Source organism: Lagenorhynchus albirostris, chromosome 6 (assembly GCF_949774975.1).
Source record: "Lagenorhynchus albirostris chromosome 6, mLagAlb1.1, whole genome shotgun sequence".
In the NCBI taxonomy this organism is placed as follows: domain Eukaryota; kingdom Metazoa; phylum Chordata; class Mammalia; order Artiodactyla; family Delphinidae; genus Lagenorhynchus; species Lagenorhynchus albirostris.
The window spans coordinates 33,952,901-33,977,097 of NC_083100.1; the positions used below are offsets into that span (position 1 = coordinate 33,952,901).

Consider the following 24,197-nt stretch of genomic DNA (forward strand, 5'->3'; position numbering starts at 1 on the left):
GGGGTCAGGCGGAGACCCGGCCCGGGGGCGGTGGCTTAGTCAGGCGCGAAGCCCCCGCCTCCCGCAGGTCCCGGAGGCGGCGGCGTAGCGGGGAGCCAGGCTCCAGCCGGCGGCTGTTGCGCCGAGAGAGCCAGGCCGGCACAGCGCCATGCGGACGAACTCGGGGCTCCGGGTGGAGGAGGACCACCCGGTGAGCGGTGAGGTGCGCATTGGCCGCTGCCGCTACCTCTGGGGCGGAGTGGACACCGACATGCTGGGGACCAGAAGGGGACAGCCCAGCTCGGGGAGCGCGCGCATCGGCCCATTTGGCGCTCACAGGATAGGGCTGGTGGGCGGGGGCGGGAAGTTCTTCTCAAGGCCGGACCCGAACTCCAGGAGCTGGGCGAGGAGCCAGGCTTGAAGTTTCCGGGGGCCTGCGTGCGCATGTTGCCATGACGACGCCTCACCCTGCTGCCGCCCCTTCCCCTTCGGGTCCGGGGCCTGCCACAGAGGGTCTCTTTATCGACTTCTCCGGAGGGCATTTAGCCGCCCGGGAAAGAGCCGTTTGCCAGCGGGGACTTTTAATCCTGGGCTTCTCTCACTTCCCTCGAACAAATCACCGCAACCACTTGGGAAACCATGGAAAAATCGTGATTGCTACACCGCACCCGCTGGAGTCTCTCCTCCCGGGCATATCAGCCCTGACTCCGACGCCCCCTTTTCCGCAGGAGTAGACTGGAAAAGCCCCACCAGGTCTCCGCGCTCCCCCTCGCTCCCACCCTGATGGAGGAGGCTGCGGGCCAGAGCGGCCTCTGCGGCGCAGTTCGATGACACATTGCGCCTGTGCGCGGGGCCCGCTGGGCGGGTGTGAACCCGGGCGGGGTGTGAGCGACCCGCAGCTGGGAGTCAGCGGCTCCCAGGCAGCCCAGCTTTAGACGGAATGGGGAAGAAGCAGGTGGTAAGCGAGCCTTAGTTACTTTCAGTTCAGTTGAGCCGTCCTACTTTTGAGGAGTGTCGAGGTTGGGTTTCTGGATGGATGATACGTCATTTTTGCGGGACTTTTGAAATGTGGAGTTATCGTGTGAACTGAGTCTTTGGTGAGAAAGCGGTCCATAGCATCTTTAGAACGATACCGCTTTGTAGATAGATAGAAAGAGCAATAACTATCCTTTGCTGGTTGAATTTTGACAACTGGATAGTGTTAAGACAGCTGGCCTTGTCCTAATCTTTTAGCATTTGTATTAACACACTTTTTGAATGAATGGATAGGTAAATGGGACAGTTGTGGAACAAACTACGAGTGTTTAAAATTTAACCTTTTTAAATCAATGTCCTTTGCAAGCAGCTTGAGATACTTGGAACATTAAACTGATTTCTAGGCATTTTTGTTAGTATTTTATTTTGAAAGATTCCAGAGTGCTACTTAACTGTAATTTCTCTGAACTGCAAATACTTTTCTTATTCATGTAAAATAGCATTTATAAGTTTTTTTTTCTTTCTGCCCTAAATGCGTTTTTCACACTGTATGTTTCAGAGTATGTTTTTAAACAGTATGTTACTATGTGGCTTAAAACCTCCATTTGCTTCCCATTGAATTAAAACAAAATCTCTAATAATTAGTGATGTTGAGCATGTTTTCATGTGCCTCTTGGCCATCTGTATGTCTTCTTTGGAGAAATGTCTATTTAGGTCTTCCGCCCATTTTTTGATTCGGTTGTTTGTTTTTTGATACTGAGCTGCATGAGCTGTTTGTATATTTTGGAAATTAATCCCTTTTCAGTTGCTTCATTTTCAAATATTTTCTCTCATTCTGAGGGTTGTCTTTTCATCTTGTTTATGGTTTCCTTTGCTGTGCAAAAGCTTTTACGTATAATTAGGTCCCATTTGTTTTTATTTTCATTACTCTAGGAGGTGGGTCAAAAAAGATCTTGGTGTGATTTATGTCAAAGAGTGTTCTTTCTATCTTTTCCTCTAAGAGTTTTATAGTGTCTGGTCTTACGTTTAGGTCTTTAATCTGTTTTGAATGGTACAGATGAACCTATTTGCAAAGCAGAAATAGAGACACAGACGTAGAGAACAAACGAGTGGACACTAAGGAGGGAAGGGGCACATGGGATGAATTGGGAGATTGGGATTGACATATATAACAACTATGTATAAAATAGATAACTAATGAGAACCTGCTGTATAGCACAGGGAACTCTACTCAGTGCTCTGTGGTGACCTAAAAGGGAAGGAAATCTAAAAAAGAGAGGATATATGTATACATATGGCTGATTCACTTTGCTGTACAGCAGAAACTAACACAACATTGTAAAGCAGCTATACCCCAATTAAAAAAAAAATCCAGGCTCCTTCCCTTTGTCTTCCTAAGTAATCTGCCCATGCCTTGATAACTGTGCTTCATCCTTATTGGCCTTCTTTTATCTGGAACTCTCTAAGCCCTATCTCCCATAAAGGACTTTGTATTTGCTCCCCTTTGGCTCCTTTCTTATTCAGGTCTCAACTCAAATATCTCCTAACTAAAGAGAGACTTTTCCTAACTAAAGTAGCACTCCTCATTCTTCTCTTCCATATATATATATATAATATATATACTTAACGTTATTGTCTAATACTTAACCACTAGAATGTAAGTTCCATAAGAGCAAGGATCCCTCTGTTTTGTTCATTACTATATCCCTGATGCTTAGAACAGAGCCTGGTCTGTAGACATTAAGGAATATAGGAAGGAAGGAACTTTATATGAAATTCAGAAGTGATAGGACAAATTAAAATTGCCCATCTGATTCTCATCAGTACCTCCTGGGTTTCACTTGACGAATAGGATTATCAAAAATTTGAAATACATGAAGTAAAGATGCTCTAAGGTTTTTACTTACAAGAAGTTTTCTTTTTCTTTTCCCCATAGCGTCCTCCACGAGCCCTTCCACCTGTGCCAAGGTAAAAATAATTTACAGTAATTTTATTATTGAGTTTTAAGAATGCAAAGTGAGTAAAGTGAGAAAAATTGACTAGTACTTTTACACAATTATAATAATTCAGAAGAGACTTCCTGAAAGTTTAAAGATGAATAATTCTTGAATCATCAAGATAACAGTTATAATTAAATGCTCTGTTTCAGAGACTAAATGTCCACATGTTAGGATAATGGATCCATTCTTAATGTTTTAATGTCTTGTTTATCAGAATTCTGATCCTCTTTTGTTTGCTAGAATAGTTTCCTCAGAGTTTAAGCTGATTTTAATCAGTGACAAAATAAGAGTTCTTAATCTGTTTAATCCACTTTATTAATAGACAGTAGGGAATATGTATATGTAGGTTCAGAAAATATTGGGGTTACTTTGTTAGTCTTATTAAACAGCTTATTACTGATAAATAATAAGCTAGTTTGTAAACTAGCTGATTTTGTGTGAAAGCTAATTTTATTTTAAGTTTGTAATGATTTAAGTCAATTTTCAGTCTAACAATATAATAGATTTCTAATTAACAGAGTTTCTCTTTTTGTCTCTGTCCTGATTAAATTTGGTCGGTGTCATATAAAGTGCTAATCAAGGTGAGTTAGTTCACTGTTAATGTAAAACTTTCTAAATACAGTATTTGGTGTTTGAAAGTTAGTTTGAGTCCTTCATTTTCTCTTAAACTTGAATCTGAATAGTATAATTTATAATGCTACAATTTTTTATCATAGTAATCTCCTATGACTGCCGTTTTTAAAGGATGGTTGATATATAACAGTAGTTATGTGGCTGATATTTGACCTTATAAATTAAAAAGCATTCATCCCTGAATGGAGTCACCTAGAACATAACTGTTGGCTAGATTTTAGTTCCATAATAGGGACTACATCTTCCTTTGTCTCATTTCATCAGGATAGGCTGGGTTATGTCACACTAACCCCAAAATCTCAGTTACTTAATATTATACGGGGTTTTTCTGGTTAATGCAAAGTCCATTGTAGCAACAATCCAGGACAGTTACCTTTCTCTACCTCTTCACTAATGATGTAGTGATCCCGGCTGCTTCCATGCTGTGGTTCTGCCATCTTAACATGAGACCTTCTCAGTTGCCACAGCAAGGGAAGGAGAAGCTGGAGGGTTACTCACTGGCTTTTTCAATGTTTTGGCCCCCAAATGGCACAGATCACTTCATCTTGCAGTCTATTGGCCAAAACCAGTCATAGGCCACACCTAAGTGCAAGGGGGCTGGGAAATGTAGGGGATCAGATGAATATTTGGTGAGACCACTTTCTGTCACAGTTTATAACATTACTGACCAGCCATGAGCTACCGGTACTGTACTATGGGCTCCCTTTGACTTTGTCAGTCTCTTGCCTTCTTCCCCTAATGTATAGAAATTGGCTGGACCCAGGGGAAAATAGGGAAAGGTCTTCCCTACTAAAAGTTCCCCTTTGACTTTTCCCTGCATTGAATTTTAGGCAGCCTTTTCTGTTGTTCTGTTTTATAGATGATATTCCACTTAGTCGTCCTAAGAAAAAGAAGCCCAGAACAAAAACCACGCTAGGTAAGAAGTGTTCTCTGTTGTGTGGGATCACAAGTTTTCCCAGGACCTCAGGCATGCTAAACATCACAGATCAGGGAGAGGCCAGGCCCCAGTCCCAAGTCACTGCTGTGTTAAGGATAGAATCCAGTTCACTTTGAAGCAGTGGGATTCTTGGTGGCAGTGAGGGACAAGGTAGTGGGCAGCCTGAAGAGTATCTAGATACATTTGTGTAGTAAAGGGTTATGCTGCCCTGGATCTTACTTCCACAACATTCTTGGACTCTTTGAGGTCTTTCATCCCTAGATAACATAAGTTGTCTTGAGCTATGATTGGTTCCAGACCCTTGAACAGGATACTGGATTTAGAGACACAAGGTTCTTGGATCCCTCATTTCAGTCAGAGAGTCTCTGCTTTAGAACATGAGTCTGAAAGCAGGGCCGTATCATCCAGGTATTAAAGCTCCAATAATGAGCAAGTTCTGTGAACTTTTTTTGTCCCATTCACTGATAATCCTGGATGTTCCGTCAGTAACTCAAACTCAGCACGTCCAGAATTTATCATCACTTTCAACAATTAATCAAGTTTTACTGCTTACTTACAAATTTCTTTTAATGCCCCCCCCACCCCCACTCTCCCAGTGACTGGGGCTGGAAACCTCAGTCGCCTCTCACTGGTCGCTTCACTCTACTTGCTGCCTCTCACAAGCTTGCTTCTTCTGTAGTATCTTTTACGTTTCTTTCCCCTTGTCATTTCCACTGTCAGGACAACCGTAGTTAGCCTAGCTCCTTTCTTCTTCTCACCTGAGCTATTGGGGTAGCCTCCAACATTGTTCTGTACTTATAGCTTTCTTCCACCCTAGTCGGTCCTGCCCACCACTGCTGGATGAACTTCCTAAAGCTCGTAGCTGATCATACCTTATACCTGGTTGGAAACTTGTATTAGCTTATCATTGCCTAACAAATGGCGGAATACATGGTGGGTGGAGGAAAAGAGAGAAATGGAAATGGATGCATAGAGAAAGACATACAGATATGCAACAAAAAGAAAAGAGAGGCAGAGAAACTTAGATTCACAAAGATACTGAAGTGCTAGGCCCTAAAAATATACTCACAATTAAGTACAGACATGTACATGTGGATTTAGAAAGGTCACTGGTGAAGGATGCAATAAAGACTGAGTTGGAGTAGCAGAGGTAGGGCTCTATCCCAGCTACCAGCTTTTTTTCTTGTAAAAAAGAGAAAAAAAATCAGTGCTCTAGACAAAAAAGGAGGTGTATTGCTAGGCTGTTATTAAAATTGTTTTTCAATTAGGGTACTTAAAATTTTTCACTCCTACAATTTGCAGTTCTTGTACATAAAATAGTAGGTGGTGGGGAAGAGATATTTCTATAGGTTGGATTGCTAGCAGTAAAACTGCTAGACAGAAGGACCTATGCATTATTAATATGATAAATTTCTGCTAAATTGCCTTCAAGGGAGTTGTTATTTTCTTGCCACCAACAGAGTTTGAGTGTCACATTTGCTAAATCCTTGAGAACATTGGAAAATATCAATCTTTCAATTCTTTTTGTCAACTTAGTGGGCAAAAAGTAGCTTATTTTAGTTTCCGTTTCTCTGAATACTAATGAGGTTAAGCATCTTTTCATTTGTTTATTCACTCATTTGTATTTCTTCTTTTGTGAAGAAGCAATGTAGTGAATGTAATGAAGTAAAATTCAAATCTGCCAAAATGGGTCGAAATCTGTTCAAAGATTTGATGAGGGGAGAGATTGAAATGATCAGATGAAGAGATTTTTAAGTAGTCTGTTAACTCCAGTTATCCGTGATGACTTTATCGTGTGTTAATTTATTAATGAAGGACTAAACTATATACAGGCTGATAATTCTCAAGGCATAAGACAAGAGCATTCCCTATGGTGACAGTTTCCATTACATTTTCACCTTTTTGAAAGTTCAGAAGCAGTTTTCCTCCTGCCTTTCTTTTATTCCTCTTTCTAGCCCCCTGGTTTTTTGCTTCCTCATTCTTCCTTGTTCCCTCATTTATTTCTTTTCCCAACTTAAAGCCCAAAGTTACAGGTGAGGAGGGAGGAAATCAAGATTTGGGGCACAATTAGTTCTGTAAGAGAAGAGGTTATTATATAGGAAACATTCCAGTTCCCTGTTTCCCTATATTTTTAAGACTTAGTAATCTCTGCTCAAGTTATCCCAATTTTTTCCAACTCCATTTCTCTGTAGCTAGTGCTTCTTTGGAAGGTCTTGTTCAGACTGCTGTTCACAGGCCACCTGAGGGCAGTGAGCCACCAACTAAAGACCCCATAGAACATCAAGAAGCTCCTGTTCAAAGGAGACAGAAGAAGACGAAGCTACCTCTTGGTATGTAAAGAAACTAAGGTTAGGTTGTGACAGCAGTTGTGATTTTGGGGGTATGATTAAAAACCTGTCTGTTCCTATTTTTCCCCACCCATATCCCAGTTTTTTCTTTTTTTGCTTAAAATTTTTATCGCCAGAGTAATTCCCATGGGTTAAGTCAGGAATATTTTAGAGGATCTCTTTTGAGCGTATCTGTACAGATTATGAGAAGGGGTACAAATTCAGGACCAAAACAGAAAGTTCAGATCTTGGTATGTATATGAATTTGGTATATTATGAATGGACATTGAGATTAGTGGGGAAAGGAAAAATTCTGTATTAACAGCAATATAATGGAGCAAAAGCCAACATTTTTTGAGTCTCACTATGTCTCAGCACTATTCACAAGGTAAACAGAATATTATATCATTATTTTGCTATCAAACTGGCAATGCTTTTTAAAGATTATAAAATCCCAAACTGTTGGATATAAAAGTATTGGTGAGAAATTGGTATACTCGTGCAGCACTGATAGAAAGTATAAATTGATATAGCCTATCTGAACTTATAGGAATAGAAGTAACTACAATGGCTACAGTAATTAAAGGATGCTAACTGTAACATAAGAGTAGAAACTGGTAATAACCAAATATTTAACAATGTGATACTGCCTAGATAAATCATGTTTTACCCATTTAATAGAAACCAAGTACTCATTAAAAGGATTGTTAAAGTAAAATAGTGACATGGAAAGCCATCAGTAATATATTGTTAAGTCAAAAACAAAGATTATAAAATAGTATGTATCAAAGGGTCCCATTTTGGTAAAATATGTTTTATTAATTTCCTAGGGCTACCGGAACAGATTACCACAAACTGAATGACTTAAAACAGCAGAAATCTAGTCTCTGACAGTTCTAGAGGATAGAGGTCCAAAATCAAGGTGTCCACAGGGCCACGCTCCCTCCAAAGGCTCTAGGAAAGAATCCACCCTAGCCTCTTCTAGATTCTGGTGGTTGTTTATAATTCTTGGCATTCTTTGGCTTGTGACAGCATAACTCCATTCTGTGCTTCCATCTTCAGATTTTTCCCTGTGTTTCTGTGTCCAAATTTTGCTCTTCTTATAAGGACAATAATCACTGGATTTAGGGCCCATCCTACTCCAGCATGACCTCATCTTAACTTGATTACATCTGCAAAGACCCTAGTTCTAGAATCTCATTCACAAGTATTGAGAGTTAGGAATTGCACATATCTTTTCCGGGGGACACAATACAATCCAGACCATATGTATATACAAACACATATGTAAAAAGAATGGAAGGCTATAGCAAAGTGTCAACAGTGGTAGGTTTTTTAGAAGGAGGAATTAGGTATGATTTAAAAAAATTTTCTTTCTTCATTTATGTTTTATTAATTTTTATATATTTTATGTATATAACTTTTATAATAATTAGAAAAAAGAAAATAGATTTTGTTAGAGTAAAACAAAGGAAGGAACAAAGATTGGGAGATTAGCTCTTTCCTATTAACATCAGCCCCGAGGAATAGTTTATTACAAAATAGTTTCCCTGACTAATTCCTTGCTTCTTAGAAGATAGTAGATCCTTATTAGATGAAAGAATTATAGGAGTAGAGGGCAGGAACTAGAAAAGTTAGGAGAATGGAGCACAGTTTTGAGATGCAAGTTGAAATGGGATACCACAGTGCCTGGGGGCACTAAGAGGAGAAGGAGTGGGCAGAAGAGGGCAGAAAAGGAAAGAGAGACAGAAATGACCCTAAGACAGCTTTACCTACTCTACAATTTATTTCATTACTGGCAGTAAATATAGTTGAATTAAAACTACTCTCTTAGACACTTACTCACTCTCCCTGCCTTGTGAGGACACGCAAAAAGACATCTGTTTGCAAGAAAGCTCTCGCCAGAATACAACCATGATGGCACCTTGATCTCAGACTTCCAGCCTTCAGAACTATAGCCTCATCCACCAGAGGGCAGACAGCAGAAGCAAGAAGAACCACAATCCTGCAGCCTGTGTAACAAAAACCACATTCACAGAAAGATAGGCAAGATGAAAAGGCAGAGTGCTATGTACCAGATGAAGAAACAAGATAAAACCCCAGAGAAACAATTAAATGAAGTGGAGATAGGCAACCTTCCAGAAAAAGAATTCAGAATAATGATAGTGAAGATGATCCAGGACCTTGGAAAAAGAATGGAGGCAAAGATCGAGAAGATGCAAGAAATGCTTAAGAAAGACCTAGAAGAATTCAAGAACAAACAAATAGAGATGAACAGTACAATAACTGAAATGAAAACTACACTAGAAGGAATCAATAGCAGAATAACTGAGGCAGAAGAACGGATAAGTGACCTGGAAGACAGAATGGTGGAATTCACCACTATGAACAGAATAAAGAAAAAAGAATGAAAAGAAATGAAGACAACCTAAGAGACCTCTGGGACAACATAAAATGCAACAACATTCACATTATAAGGGTCCCAGAAGGAGAAGAGAGAGAGAAAGGACCAGAGAAAATATCTGAAGAGATTATAGTCGAAAACTTCCCTAACATGGGAAAGGAAATAGCCACCCAAGTCCAGGAATCATAGAGAGTCCCATACAGGATAAACCCAAGGAGAAACACGCTGAGACACATAGTAATCAAAATGGCAAAAATTAAAGACAAAGAAAAATTATTGAGAGCAGCAAGGGAAAAACGACAAATAACATAGAAGGGAACTCCCATAAGGTTAACAGCTGATTTCTCAGCAGAAACTCTACAAGCCATAAGGGAGTGGCATGATATACTGAAAGTGATGAAAGGGAAGAAGCTATAACCAAGATTACTATACCCAGCAAGGATCTCATTCAGATTTGACGGAGAAATCAAAAGCTTTACAGACAAGCAAAAGCTAAGAGAATTCAGCACCACCACACCAGCTCTACAACAAATGCTAAAGGAACTTCTCTAACACGAGAGAAGAAAAGGACCTACAAAACAAACCGAAAATGGTAATAGGAACATACATATCGATAATTACCTTAAACGTGAATGGATTAAATGCTCCAACCAAAAGACACAGGCTTTTTGAATGGATACAAAAACAAGACCCACATATATGCTGTCTAGAAGAGACCCACTTCAGACCTAGGGACACATTCAGACTGAAAGTGAGGGGATAGAAAAAGATATTCCATGCAAATGAAAATCAAAAGAAAGCTGGAGTAGCAATACTCATATCAGATAAAATAGACTTTAAAATAAAGAATGTTACAAGAGACAAGGAAGGACACTACCTAATGTTCAGGGGATCAATCCAAGAAGAAGATATAACAATTATAAATATAATTGCACCCAACATAGGAGCACCTCAATATATAAGGCAACTGCTAACAGCTATAAAACAGGAGATTGACAGTAACACATAATAGTGGGGGACTTTAACACCTCACACCAATGCACAGATCATCCAAAATGAAAATAAATAAGGAAACAGAAGCTTTAAATAACACAATAAGCCAGATAGATTTAATTGTTATTTATAGGACATTCCATCCAAAAACAGCAGATTACACTTTCTTCTCAAGTGCACACAGAAAATTCTCCAGGATAGATCACATCTTGTGTCACAAATCAAGCCTCAGTAAATTTAAGAAAATTGAAATCATATCAAGCATCTTTTCTGACCACAATGCTATGAGATTAAAAATGAATTACAGGGAAAAAAAATGTAAAAAACACAAACACATGGAGGCTAAACAATACGTTATTAAATAACCACGAGATCACTGAAGATATCAAAGAGGAAATCAAAAAATACCTAGAGACAAATGACAATAAAAACATGACGATCCAAAACCTTTGGGATGAAGCAAAAGCAGTTCTAAGAGGGAAGTTTATAGCTATACAAGCCTACCTCAAGAAACGAGAAAAATCTCAAACAATCTAACCTTACACCTGAAGTAACTAGAGAGAGAAGAACAAACAAGACCCAAAGTTAGCAGAAGGAAAGAAATAAATATTAGCAGAAATAAGTGAAATAGAAACAAAGAAAACAATAGCAAAGATCAATAAAACTAAAAGCTGGTTCTTTGAGAAGGTAAACAAAATTGATAACCATTAGCTAGACTCATCAAGAAAAAAGGGAGAGGACTCAAGTCAATAAAATGAGAAATGAAAAAAGAGAAGTTAAAACAGACACCACAGAAATACAAAGCATCCTAAGAGACTACTAGAAGCAACTATATGCCAATAAAATGGGCAACCTGGAAGAAATGGACAAATTCTTAGAAAGGTATAACCTTCCAAGACTGAACCAGGAAGAAATAGAAAATATGAACAGACCAATCACAAGTAAGGAAATTGAAACTGTGATTAAAAATCTTCCAACAAACAAAGTCCAGGACCAGAGAGCTTCACAGGTGAATTCTATCAAACATTTAGAGAAGAGCTAACACCCATCCTTCTTAAACTCTTCCCAAAAATTGCAGAGGAAGGAACACTCCCAATCTCATTCTGTGAGGCCACCATCACCCTGATACCAAAACCAGACAAAGATACTACAAAAAAAGAAAATTACAGACCAATATCACTGATGAACATAGATGCAAAAATCCTCAACTAAATTCTAGCAAACAGAATGCAACAACACATTAAAAGGATCATACACCATGATCAAGTGGGATTTATCCCAGCGATGCAAGGATTCTTCAGTATATGCAAATCAATCAATGTGATACACCATGTTAACAACTTGAAGAATAAAAACCATATAGTCATCTCAATAGATGCAGAAAAAGATTTTGACAAAATGCAACACCCATTTATGATAAAAATTCTCCAGAAAGTGGGCATAGAGGGAACCTACCTCAACATAATAAAGGCCATGTACGACAAACCCACAGCAAACATCATTCTCAATGGTGAAAAACTGAAAGCATTTCCTCTAAGATCAAGAACAAGACAAGGATGTCCACTCTCACCACTATTATTCAACATAGTTTTGGAGTCCTAGCCACAGCAATCAGAGAAGAAAAAGAAATAAAAGGAATACAAATTGGAAAAGAAGTAAAATTGTCACTGTTTGCAGATGACATGATACTATACATAGGGAATCCTAAAGATGCCACCAGAAAACTACTAGAGCAAATCAATGAATTTGGTAAAGTTTCAGGATAGAAAATTAATTCACAGAAGTCTCTTGCATTCCTTTACACTAATGATGAAAAATCTGAAAGAGAAATTAGGGAAACACTCCCAATTACCATTGCAACAAAAAGAATAAAATACCTAGGAATAAACCTACCTAGGGAGACAAAAGACCTGTATGCAGAAAACTATATACACTGATGAAAGAAATTAAAGATGATACCAACAGATGGAGAGATATACCATGTTCTTGGATTGGAAGAATGAATATTGTGAAAATGACTATACTACCCAAAGCAATCTACAGATTCAATGCAATCACTATCAAATTACCAATGGCATTTTTTTTATGGAACTAGAACAAAAAATCTTAAAATTTGTATGGAGACACAAAAGTCCCCAAATAGCCAAAGCAGTCTTGAGGGAAAAAAATGGAGCTGGAGGAATCAGACTCCCTGACTTCAGACTATACTATAAAGCTACAGTAATGAAGACAATATGGTACTGGCCTAAAAACAGAAACATAGATCAATGGAACAAGATAGAAAGCCCAGAGATAAACCCACGCACCTATGGTCAAGTAATCTATGACAAAGGAGGCAAGAATATGTAATGGATAAAAGACAGCCTCTTCAATAAATGGTGATGGGAAAACTGGACAGCTACATGTAAAAGAATGAAATTAGAACACTCCCTAACACCATACACAAAAATAAATTCAAAATGGATTAGAGACCTACATGTAAGACCAGACACTATAAAACTCTTAGAGGAAAACATAGGAAGAACACTCTTTTACATAAATCACAGCAAGATCTTTTTTGATCCACCTCCTAGAGTAATGGAAATAAAAATAAACAAATGGGACCTAATGAAACTTAAAAGCTTTTGCACCACAAAGGAAACTATAAACAAGACGAGAAGACAACCCTCAGAGTGGGAGAAAATATTTGCAAACGAATCAATGGAGAAAGAATTAACCTCCAAAATATATAAACAACTCATGCAGGTTAATATTGAAAAAACAAACAACCCAATCCAAAAATGGGCAGAAGACCTAAATAGACATTTCTCCATAGAAGACATACAGATGGCCAAGAAGCACATGAAAATCTTCTCAACATCACTAATTATTAGAGAAATGCAAATCAAAACTACAATGAGGTATCACCTCACACCAGTTAGAATGGGCATCATCAGAAAATCTACAAACAACAAATGCTGGAGAGGGTGTGGAGAAAAGGGAACCCTCTTGCACTGTTGGTGGGAATGTAAATTGATACAGCCACTATGGAGAACAGTATGGAGGTTCCTTACAAAACTAAAAATAGAATTACCATATGATCCAGCAATCCCACTACTGGGCATATACCCAGGGAAAACCATAATTGAAAAAGACACATGCACCCCAGTGTTCATTGCAGCACTATTTACAATAGCCAGGTCATGGAAGCAACCTAAATGCCCATTGACAGACAAATGGATAAAGAAGAAGTGGTACATATATACAATGGAATATTACTCAGCCATAAAAAGGAGCGAAATTGGGTCATTTGTTGAGACGTGGATGGATCTAGAGACTGTAATACAGAGTGAAGTAAGTCAGAGAAAAACAAATATTGTATATTAACACATGTATGTGGAATCTAGAAAAATGATGAACTGGTTTGCAGGGCAGGAATTGAGACACAGATGTAGAGAACAAACCTATGGACACCAAGTGGGGAAAGTGACGGGGTGGTGGTGGTGGTGGTGTGATGAATTGGGTGATTGGGATTGATATGTATACACTGCTGTTGACTAATAAGAACCTGCTGTATAAAAATAAATAATAAATTTCAAAAATTCAAAAAAGACATACTACTCTTAGTAATTCAGTTAGGGTAAAATTTGAAAGTCAAGATGGATACCAATATACCTATATAGTTTTATAATTCATGAAAAAATATAATTTTTATAATTCATGAATATAATTTATGAAAAAAATGTATTAATAGAAATGACTCTTTTTAGAAAATTCAGGACCCAACTAAGTTTAGGCCAAAGAGTACTTGTGACTGCCATTCTAGAATGTACCTACCCCTACAGGTCCAGCTTTCTAAATTTCTGTGTTTTAAATTTTGTTCATTTTTGTTTTGTTCAGAACGTCTGTGGTAGGCTCTACTGCTTATATTATATTTCCAGCCCAGGCTGTAAGTGTTTTTTAAAATAGAATTTTCGGGACTTTGAGGGCATTCCATTTCCTGTATTTCCGGATAGGAAGAGTTTCTAGTGGGTTAGAAGCTTCCATTGACTCACTTGAACTTAATACCTTGTGTGCAGAAAAGAGTTAACACAGCAGGCCTGGACAGGCCTACTTTCTAGAGGGCCTCTTGACTGGCATCTGGGAACTTGGCTGGTAAACAATTTTCTACATTGATATAAAGCTTTCTCTATCAGGGTGGCTCACTGTGCATTTGTGCACACAATGTGATTTATGCTAAACATCTGCTTTTCTTCTGGTAGTCTAGAATTTTGGTATGTGCTCGGCAGAGGGTGCCTATGTGATCACTCCCAATACAAACCCTGGGCGTTGAGTGTCTGATGAGCTTGCCTGGAAGAGAAAGCAATATATGTGTTGTCACAACTTGTTGCTGGAAGAATTAGCATATCCTGTGTGACTTCATTGATAGAGGACTCTTGGAAACTTGTACCTGTTTTCTTTTGGACTTTGCTCCATGAGCTTTTTCCTTTATGCTGATTCTGCTTAATATCTTTTCCCTGTAATAAAGTGTAACCATGAGTGTAACTGAGTTGTGAATCCTTTGAGTGAATCACAGAACCTGGAAGTAATCTTGGAGATCTCTGACACACCCTGGGTGTTGGATTACTTAATTTTTTTTCTATATTGTTTGGTATCACAATTTCAAACTTTCTCTTGAGTGTTTAGAGGTGTAAAAATTTAAAAATTAAGAATTTGTAAGGTGGTGAAAAAAATTGGGGACCAATTAAAATTCTTAAAGTTCTTTTGTCTTGCAGAAGTCTTGTACATTACTTTCCTTTTTACATCCTGGTAATTTGAAAAGTTAATCTACTTTATTTTCAGAACTGGAGACTGCCTTTACCCAGAAGAAGACTTCTAGTGCATCTTTATTACCAAATGAAAATGGTATCAACGTGGAGCCAGCTGAGGAGCCAGCTATTCAGAAACCTCGAAGGAAGACAAAGTAAGAATTTATTTGTCCTTCTAAATATTTTGCAGAGATACCTTGATGCTTAATTTCAAGCTCCCAAATGGCAGCTTCTAAGTCTTATTAAATACTTGTAGTTGTATATCTCTAAGATAAGTAATAGTACAAAAATATCAGTTAAACCAATCTAAGGGTAAATTTGAAAAGAGTAAACCCGCTGAGAAAAGTAAAATATTGTATTTAAATAAAAAATTTTAGGAGCTGTCTCTGAAGAAGAGGACCACAAATAGAAGATTTTGTATAAGTAATAAAAATATTACATATTAAAGATATTAAAAATTAAAGGTAATGTTAATAAAATAGGCTATATTATTTATTTTCTCATGTTAACAGAATTCAAATTACGATTTTTTTAGCAATACATAAAAATGTTTATTTTAACATAGGAAATCAAGTGTCAGGTAAAATATAATGGTATTCTTTCTTTTTTTTTTTTGCGGTAAGTGGGCCTCTCACTGTTGTGGCCTCTCCTGTTGCGGAGCACAGGCTCCGGACGCACAGGCTCAGCGGCCATGGCTTACGGGCCTAGCCGCTCCATGGCATGTGGGATCTTCCCGGACGGGGGCACGAACCCATGTACGCTGCATTTGCAGACGGACTCTTAACCACTGCGCCACCAGGGAAGCCCTATAATGGTATTCTTTAAAGAAGTTCACTGGAAGTTATATTACTTGTTTGTACTTGGAAGTGACTCTGCAAATAGAGATCAATATCTATATAGAATCATGTAATTTTAAATCTGTGAAGAAGCTTAGGAATCTCGTTCAGTCACTTCATTTTCCAGATGAGAAAACTGAGGCCCACAGAAATAAAAATGACTTGCTGTGCATAAGAGTTAATAACTGATCCATTTGAGTAAAAACCAAATTTTGTGACTCCCAAGTCCAAGGCTCTTTCCACGAGACTCACAGGTACCTCCTTATTTGGGTCTGTAAAAAGTTAATAATCATCCATTTTTCTTACTTTCTCCCTGATTATAGGAAAACCCAGCCAGCAGAATTACATTATGCCAATGAGCTAGGAGTTGAAGATGAAGACATAATTACTGATGAGCAAAGTAGTCCAGAACAACAGTCTGTACTGACTGCACCCACTGGTATTAGCCAGCCTGTAGGGAAAGTGTTTGTGGAAAAAAGCCGTAAGTAGGTCTTTGTTTTGGAATGTGAGCTCTTTAAGAATTATGCAAGGATATCCTTTGACCTGGGAATTATACTTCTGGAAATCTGAATTAAGGAAATAAGCAAAAATATGGATAAAAATTTGTACATAAAGCTAATCATCACATTGTTATTCATGAGAGTGAAAAACTGGAAAAAACCTAAATGTAAAACAGGAGGGGAATGATTTCAGACAGTTATGGCATATCTATACAATGAAATCTTCTGCACCACTAAAAATAATGTTTAGGGAGAATTTTTCACTTCATGGGAAGATTCTAATGAAAAATAAACATAAATACACACATGTAGTTTGATTTCAGCTATAGAAAATTGCATAGGACAAAAAAGACTAGAAGGAAATATGCCAAAATATTAATGCTGGTTGTTTCTGTGTTATGGAATTATGGGTAATTTAAAAAATCTCCCTCTACTCCCACCCATTTCTTTATTCTTTTTTTTTTTTTTTTTTTTTGCGGTACGTGGGCCTCTCACTGTTGTGGCCTCTCCCATTGTGGAGCACAGGCTCTGGACGCACAGGCACAGCGGCCACAGCTCACTGGCCCAGCCGCTCCGCGGCATGTGGGATCTTCCCAGACCGGGGCACGAACCCGTGTCCCTTGCATCTTCTTAAGACAAGTGTATGAAACAACCAGTTTCTTTTCACATCACAGAATGCCATGCTACACTAACTGTCATCTTTTCCTAAGAAATTTAAGGTGTTTTCAAATATTGACTTTTATAGTGTTGGGATTTAAACTTTAATATTTGTAAAGTCTCTAAATTAGAGGTTTTTAGACTATGTTATGTTAAGGGTTTCCAGACTTTGTTCTGAGTTGCAAGTTCATTATTGTATTTCATTAAATATAATTGATTTCTAAGACTGTTACTGTAACATCTATTTTGGGTCGAGAAGAAAGTGCATGGACATTGTTTACTTTCCTTAAAGATAAAAAAATAGTATGTTTTATAAACTGAAAGAAAAGAGCCTTCTGAAATAGGGACCAAATCAGGGAGAATTTTTACATAGGAAAACAGCAGAATTTCAGTCTCAGTGTGAGGGTTCTTAAGTGTAGAATAATAGGAAAGACCACCAGGGTTCCCTCTTGTTAGTTGTTTATAGTTGTGTATTGTGTTCTTAGGGCGATTCCAGGCTGCTGATCGCTCAGAGTTGATAAAGACCACAGAAAAGATAGACGTGTCGATGGACATGAAGCCTTCCTGGACCACCAGAGATGTTGCACTGTCAGTGAACCGGGCTTTCAGGTGGCTGATTTTGTTGGACTTCTCTTAAAACAAATGTTCCATAATTTTTTTAAAAAAGTGTTGATTGTTCAATACTATTAACAAAATTGACAGCTTAAAATGGTGGTGGGTATAGTTTTTAAACATTCAGTTAGAGTTAAATGATCTGCCTATCAGTGTGGTAAAAAGAAAAACTTGTTTTTACTTTTTGTGAAATGTTGAATTTTATTCTTATATGTGAAGAGACTTGAAGAATGTTTTAGCTTTTTACTTTTGTCATTCATGTATAATAATGAAACCCTCTTCCATTCAGGATGATTGGTCTCTTTTCTCATGGCTTCTTGGCTGGCTGTGCTGTGTGGAATATTGTTGTGATATATGTTTTAGCAGGAGACGAGCTTTCTAACCTCTCAAACCTTCTGCAACAATACAAGACGTTAGCATATCCATTCCAGAGTCTTCTCTACTTGCTTTTGGCTCTAAGTACAGTTTCAGCTTTTGACAGGTAAGACTCTTGAGACTGCAGATCCCTCTAACTTTTCTTCAGGAGGAAGTGTTGAGCAAAATGTGTCCCTGACTGACTGACATTTTCAAAATAGAATTATATTAATATTATTATTAATATTATATTAATATTTTAATTATTAATTAAATAAAATCAATTAAACAATTAATTATTAATTAATTATATTATTATTAATTAATATTATAATATTAATATTATTTTGACTTTTTAAAAAAGCCATTCTGTTTCTGTTTTTTTTGGGGGGGTGGGGGATGGGACTACTGTGAGCAAAAATATCTCCCAAAGTCTTAACCCATTCCAGCATCAACTCTAAGCCCAAAATTTCATACAAATATAATCAGCTCAGAAAGTCCCAAACATCTTCCAGATGACCTGAATCAGGTATAGACAAAACTCTGGGTATTTTATTAGTTTCCTAGGGCTGCTGTAACAAAGTACTACGAGCTGGGTGGCTTGAAACAGGAATTTATTTTCTCACAGTTCTGGAATGCAGAAGTCTAAAATCAAGGTGTGGGCAAGGTTGGTTCCATTTTGGAGGGCTCCAAGGAGAGTCTGTTCCTGCCTCTTTCCTAGCTTCCAGAGGTTTCTGGCAGTCCTTGGTGTTCCTTGGCTTGTAGATGGATGCATCACTCCAACCTCTCCTTCTGTTGTCACATGACAGTCTAGTCTCTTCTGTGTGTGTCTTCTCTTCTTGTAAGGACACTAGTCATATTGGATTAGGGCCCATTGTAATGGCCTCATCTTAAGTTGATCGCATCTGCAAAGACTCTATTTCCAAATAAGGTCACGTTCATAGGTACCAGAGTTTAGAAGTTCAATATATCTTTTTGGGAACACAATTCAACCCATTAAGAAAAACAACGTGTAACCCAATAATATGGGTAATAGAAAGAGGTATAATAGAATCTAATGAAATTTGCCAATCAAGTTTAATTTATTTCTTCTTAACTCTAAAGGAATGATGACTAAAATAGTCTTCTAGTTAAATGTTTTATGTTGCCTTTGTAAATAAGATATCCTTTCATGTGTGTTAAGTATAAACTGTAGCTACTTAAAGCTTAGTAATAGACAACACATGTGGTAGCATTAAAATAGAGAAGGAAGAAACTATTGTCCAGAGAGTACAGTTTTGTAAGATGTTTACAGCTGCACTGTGACAAGAGGCTTTTGTATTTTCTAGGATTGACTTTGCTAAAACATCAGTAGCCATCCGAAATTTTCTTGCCCTGGATCCAACAGCTTTAGCATCTTTCTGTGAGTAAATAGTTTAATTTGATAACTCTGTAACTTTGAACCAGAAAGAGTATAATTTTATTTTAAAACAGACTTTATATTATTGCTATATATTATAAACATTACATATAGATATTCAGCGGAATTTGTAATTAAAAAACCATGGTAGGCATAATTTTGATAGAATTATTTTTTAATAGAGGTTATCTAAATAACTTTTAAAAGCTTGTTATTCTGTATTGCTTAATATTTAACTTTTGTGTTTTCTACTTAACATTAAACAGATTGAGCTGATAGGGCATTTTAGTAACAAATACTATTTTATATCTTTTTGATAATTTGGAATAAATTTTGTTCTAATTATGAGAATATTAATAAAAGTAATTTTAGGACCTTGAGTAAGTCATTTAATTTCTTAAAAGATCTTCTAGGTTCTTGTCAGCCTAATGATGAAATAGTAAGCATCAAAACACCCTTCTCTACCTATATTCTTGAAAAATAATGTAAGACTATCCAGCCTATTGAAATTGACTAAGTGAAATTTTTTTTGTATCATCATTCCCCAAAGTACAGATTATTTTTGATCTTAAAGTAATCTATAAGTTAAAAATAATTAATTTTAATTAATTTTATTAATTAATTAAAAATAATTGTTAAAAATACATTATTAGTAATTCATTTGTCTTTTTCTCAGTGTACTTTACTGCTCTTATATTATCTCTGAGTCAACAAATGACAAGTGACAGAATCCACCTTTACACACCTTCTTCTGTTAATGGTAGCCTCTGGTAAGAATTCACAGTAGCATTAGTAATTGTTGATTGTAATAACAGCAACGATGGGAGTAATGGTGCTATTCTTATCCTTTCACTCTTTTACTTGTTTTCATCTATAAATAATATTGAGGGCCCTGTTTTATTACCAAAATTATGGCCCAAAAAAACCCTATTCCATTGGTTAATGGGTAACTATTGTTGTATACTCCTGCATTTCTAATGAAATGTTTTGTAAAAAAATCTGTTTTAAATCTCTGAAGTTATGGTTTTAAAATAAATCATTACATGGTGAACTGGGGGAGCACCACATCCTCACCCCCAATCAGGGAGCCTGATACCGCAGAGTAGTGATGGGAGTGGGTACCTTGGGATAGAATCAGGAAACCAAGCAAGAAAGAGGAAACCACCAAGAAAGAGAGTGGACTAGGGAGAGTCTGCTTCCGCCGATCAGTGGCCAGCCATGAGAGTGACAGGATGGCTGAGATCCCACTTCACAAAACTTAGAGGGGCAGTCTTGTTTGAAGAGAGTGGCTAGGGGCTTGAGGTTAAGAGAGAAAGGAATGATTGAAGAGTAGCACTAACAGTAGTTGGAAGGGAAACTTAGAAAAATTCTTTGGCAACAGTAAATTTCCATTACATCTGTGTACAAAGTAAATCTGTTTAGAATTCAATAACATTTGAACCTTTGTTCTCATGATATATATGGTGTTATTTTATAGGGAAGTTATAGTTTATGCTTGTTATTCCTCTGGGTGAGGACTGCTCATTTTGTTTAAAGTTTATAAAATAGATATATCTGGATATATGGACCAAAATGAAGACATTTCTAATGAGTATTCCTGTACCTTTAGGGCAGAAGGAGTTGAGGAACAGGTTCTCCAGCCATGGATTGTGGTGAATCTGGTGGTGGCCCTTCTGGTTGGATTATCTTGGCTTTTTTTGTCTTATAGGCCAGGCATGGATCTTAGTGAAGGTATGTATTAAAGAAAAAATAGTATATCATAAAATCTTCTGTAATGACTTTATAAATCTTCTTTTAATGGATATACCTTACAATGTTTCAATAACAAAGATATATTTAAAGTAAAATAACTTAAGAAGAATAATAATAAAGTGGTGAAACAGAATGCCACGAGAAGCAGGGAGGAGTGTGTAGGAGAGCTGTAGTCTTGAAGTATCGAATACTTCATGAGGGGCTTCTGTGGTCCTGTCTCATACTTTGGAGGCATTTCTTCTCTTGGAACGCTTCAGGTATTTTATAGGAAGTTTTTGCTCTTCGTTTCTCTTAGTCTTTTTCTGATCAAAGTATCTCTTAATGTGAAATAAATCATGCTTCATCTATTAGCCTCTGTTAGACACATATTCAAGTGAATTTATTCTTACCTCCTCCTCTACCTGCCACAAAATCTTAACCCCTCGTTGTCTAATGAAGTGTTTAGTAATCCTACCTTCAGTGTGCCCAGGCTGAAGTGAGATTTGCTAATCTCTATCCTCAGACCCCTCTTGGAACACCTGAAGAAGAGTCACATTAGCAAACTGTTAGTCTTCTCAGCACTGCTTTGGGAACTGCTTAGTATTTGTATTGTAAGTTGTATTTCCTGGCAGATGTTCCACAATTTCACCCTTGAATCTCTTTGATATTTTCTGGACTTTGGTTATTATTTTATTCTTGATTGGTTAAACATCCTGAGCATTTAACTGCAGTTTGACCAACTGATTATAGCCTATGTCTCAGAAGTCTTGGAACTGAGAATCTTTTCAACATTTCCATTTGTAAAAACCAAGACAAAAAATGTGATCTTCTTGTGTATTTTCATTCATAAATGTACCTTTGCTCATGTTGTTCACTAATTATTCCTTTGGATATATTTAAAGTATTAAAAGAAATCTTCTTAGGCTTTAAGTATTTTGCTGTTTTTCTTTCACTCAGTATAGTTTTTAGTCATTCAAAGATTTTTTCATCTAATGCTTACATCAGGCGACTTCATTTTGTTAATTCCTAAGGTTTTCTTCTTTTGTATTTCCTGATATTTTAATAAATTATGTGTCTATGCTAAGTAATAGTTTAAATGTAGAAATGTCAACTAATAACATTCTGCACTGTGGTTGGGATTAAAGCTGCATGCAGCTGGCTTGTGTAGTATTCAGTCTAAATCACAAAGTGTGTGTTACTTATTAAATATTTCCAGAATCCTGCTTTTAGGGTCATGTGAGTCAAATAACATTTCCATGTGGATAAAAAAAGGAAATATAAAATGAGGATGATAATACTCGCTTAAAGAGTTGTTATGGTGATTAAATAGGGTAACATATTTAAGATATCCTGGCACTCACCTCATCTTAGTTCCAGGTCCTCCACTGCATCTGTGTCCTACATTTTAGGTTATCATGATCACTATAGAATTAGACCTCTTAGATGTCTAATGATCCTGGATTCTCTAAGTGACTTAAATTTCCTGGTAAGAGTTATTATATTGTCTCTATTATATTATATGTTTTATTTTTCAAGGGTTTATAATACATTCAAAACTTGTATATCTCAAAATGCAAAACGTGTACATTTGTCATTAGTTCACCTTTTAAATCAGATTTCACAATCAAGAATTCTTTCTTGTACTTGAGGGCTTTCTATTATCATATAATATGTCAATATTTAAAGACTGTTTATAACTAAGCTATAAAACTCTTTTTGAGATACTGGGAAATCATTTTGAGTGTGATTTGTTCATCTTCTCTCCCAGAGTTGATGTTCTCCTCTGATGTGGAAGAATATCCTGATAAAGATAGAGGAATCAAAGCCTCTTCATAGTGCCAACTCACCTTCAGAGTAATTACCTAGTATTTAGAATTTTTCCCATTCTTGTTTTTAAATGTATTTTTATAAGATATTTACAGATGTATTTGGAATTGATTTTTCGATTATATAATACTGAAGAATTTCTCAGGATTATGGAAAATGTTAAAATTGTATCTGTGATTTATACCCAACCATTAATTTCCATAGCATTATTGTCTTTATGACAAAGGAGATGCTGAGGTAGAAACCAGCAGGTTAAAGTGTTTATTTCCTGTTTTCTCAAATTAGTTGCATTTATAATCATTATCTTTAAAAGTACTGTATACAGTGCTTTTAAAAAAGCCATAACTTTAGTGTTACAAAATAGGTTTAAACATTAATTTAGGGAATAGGGAAGAAGGGGGGAAAAAGGACCTTCATTATTTTTCATGACTCCTTACTGAATAAATTGAAATATGAAATTTGGTTTTTTTTGAAACTGGTTCAGTGGTTGTGTATCATGTAATAAGTCTAATGTAATGTAATTTAGCTTGAAAGATGCTTTATTTCATGGCTAATAAAAAGGAAATGTAACTTTTATTTGAAAAGTTTTATAATCGTAAAAGTTTATTTTTCTTGAAGACCTGTACCAGTAGTTCCCGTATCTGGTTGCACATCAGAATCATTTAGGGAGCTTTAAAAAAACATATATTGCAGAAGAGAAGCCAAGTGGGCCAAGAGCTCAGGAGAAAAAGGAGAGGCCTGCGAACCTGTTAATTCTCACTTGACCTCTGCAGACCCCTTCCCCTGCTTCTTTTTTACATGACAAGAAGTATGAGTAGAAATTCACTATACCTAATCTCAAGCTCTTTGTCAGAGAGATCTTTGGCTGTCACGGAAATCCCACTCTTCAGGTGGGTCCTGCACTCAAAGAGGTCTCTTCAGAGCTGTATCCAGTGATGCCTCAACTGGTATGAGACCTAGAGCTCAAGACATTAAGGCTCACTGTGAGAAAAGGTGTCTCAGAAGCTCTTGAGCACCTCAGTAAAACTGGGCCTGCCCTGTTAGCAAGCCACTGAATGCTGTGGAGCAGAAGAGGAGTGACAAATTGATGATGGAGTTGGCTGGCTCTGAGCACAGGTCTAAATTTGGTACGCACACCATACTAGGAATATCTTGCTGTTTGTAAGGCCAGAGCTGCTGAAAAGGGAATTCCCTTTCTGTCACAGAATTGTGAATCCACTGGCAATCCTGAAGTCATCCTGCCTGT

At 37.1% G+C, this 24,197-nt stretch overlaps 1 protein-coding gene across 6 annotated transcripts; it reads left to right on the top strand.

Moving 5' to 3' along the window:
- On the top strand, nucleotides 1-23,426 carry TMEM237 (transmembrane protein 237). Of its 6 annotated transcripts, none has more exons than XM_060151356.1 (13): nucleotides 1-202; nucleotides 2,891-2,922; nucleotides 3,525-3,535; nucleotides 4,447-4,503; nucleotides 6,717-6,854; nucleotides 15,070-15,190; nucleotides 16,195-16,352; nucleotides 17,514-17,637; nucleotides 17,930-18,121; nucleotides 19,323-19,396; nucleotides 20,070-20,163; nucleotides 21,003-21,124; nucleotides 21,648-21,953. In XM_060151356.1, the coding sequence occupies exons 1-13, from the start codon at nucleotides 149-151 to the stop codon at nucleotides 21,665-21,667; spliced, it is 1,197 nt and encodes a 398-aa protein (XP_060007339.1). In that variant the 5' UTR covers nucleotides 1-148; the 3' UTR covers nucleotides 21,668-21,953. The 6 variants fall into 6 exon arrangements, 4 of the variants coding, with proteins under 4 accessions (XP_060007339.1, XP_060007335.1, XP_060007337.1 ...); XM_060151352.1 differs by lacking the exon at nucleotides 21,648-21,953 and adding an exon at nucleotides 22,893-23,426 and having other exon boundaries at nucleotides 3-202; XM_060151354.1 differs by lacking the exon at nucleotides 21,648-21,953 and adding an exon at nucleotides 22,893-23,426 and having other exon boundaries at nucleotides 3-190.
- The last annotated feature ends 771 nt before the right edge of the window (nucleotides 23,427-24,197 follow it).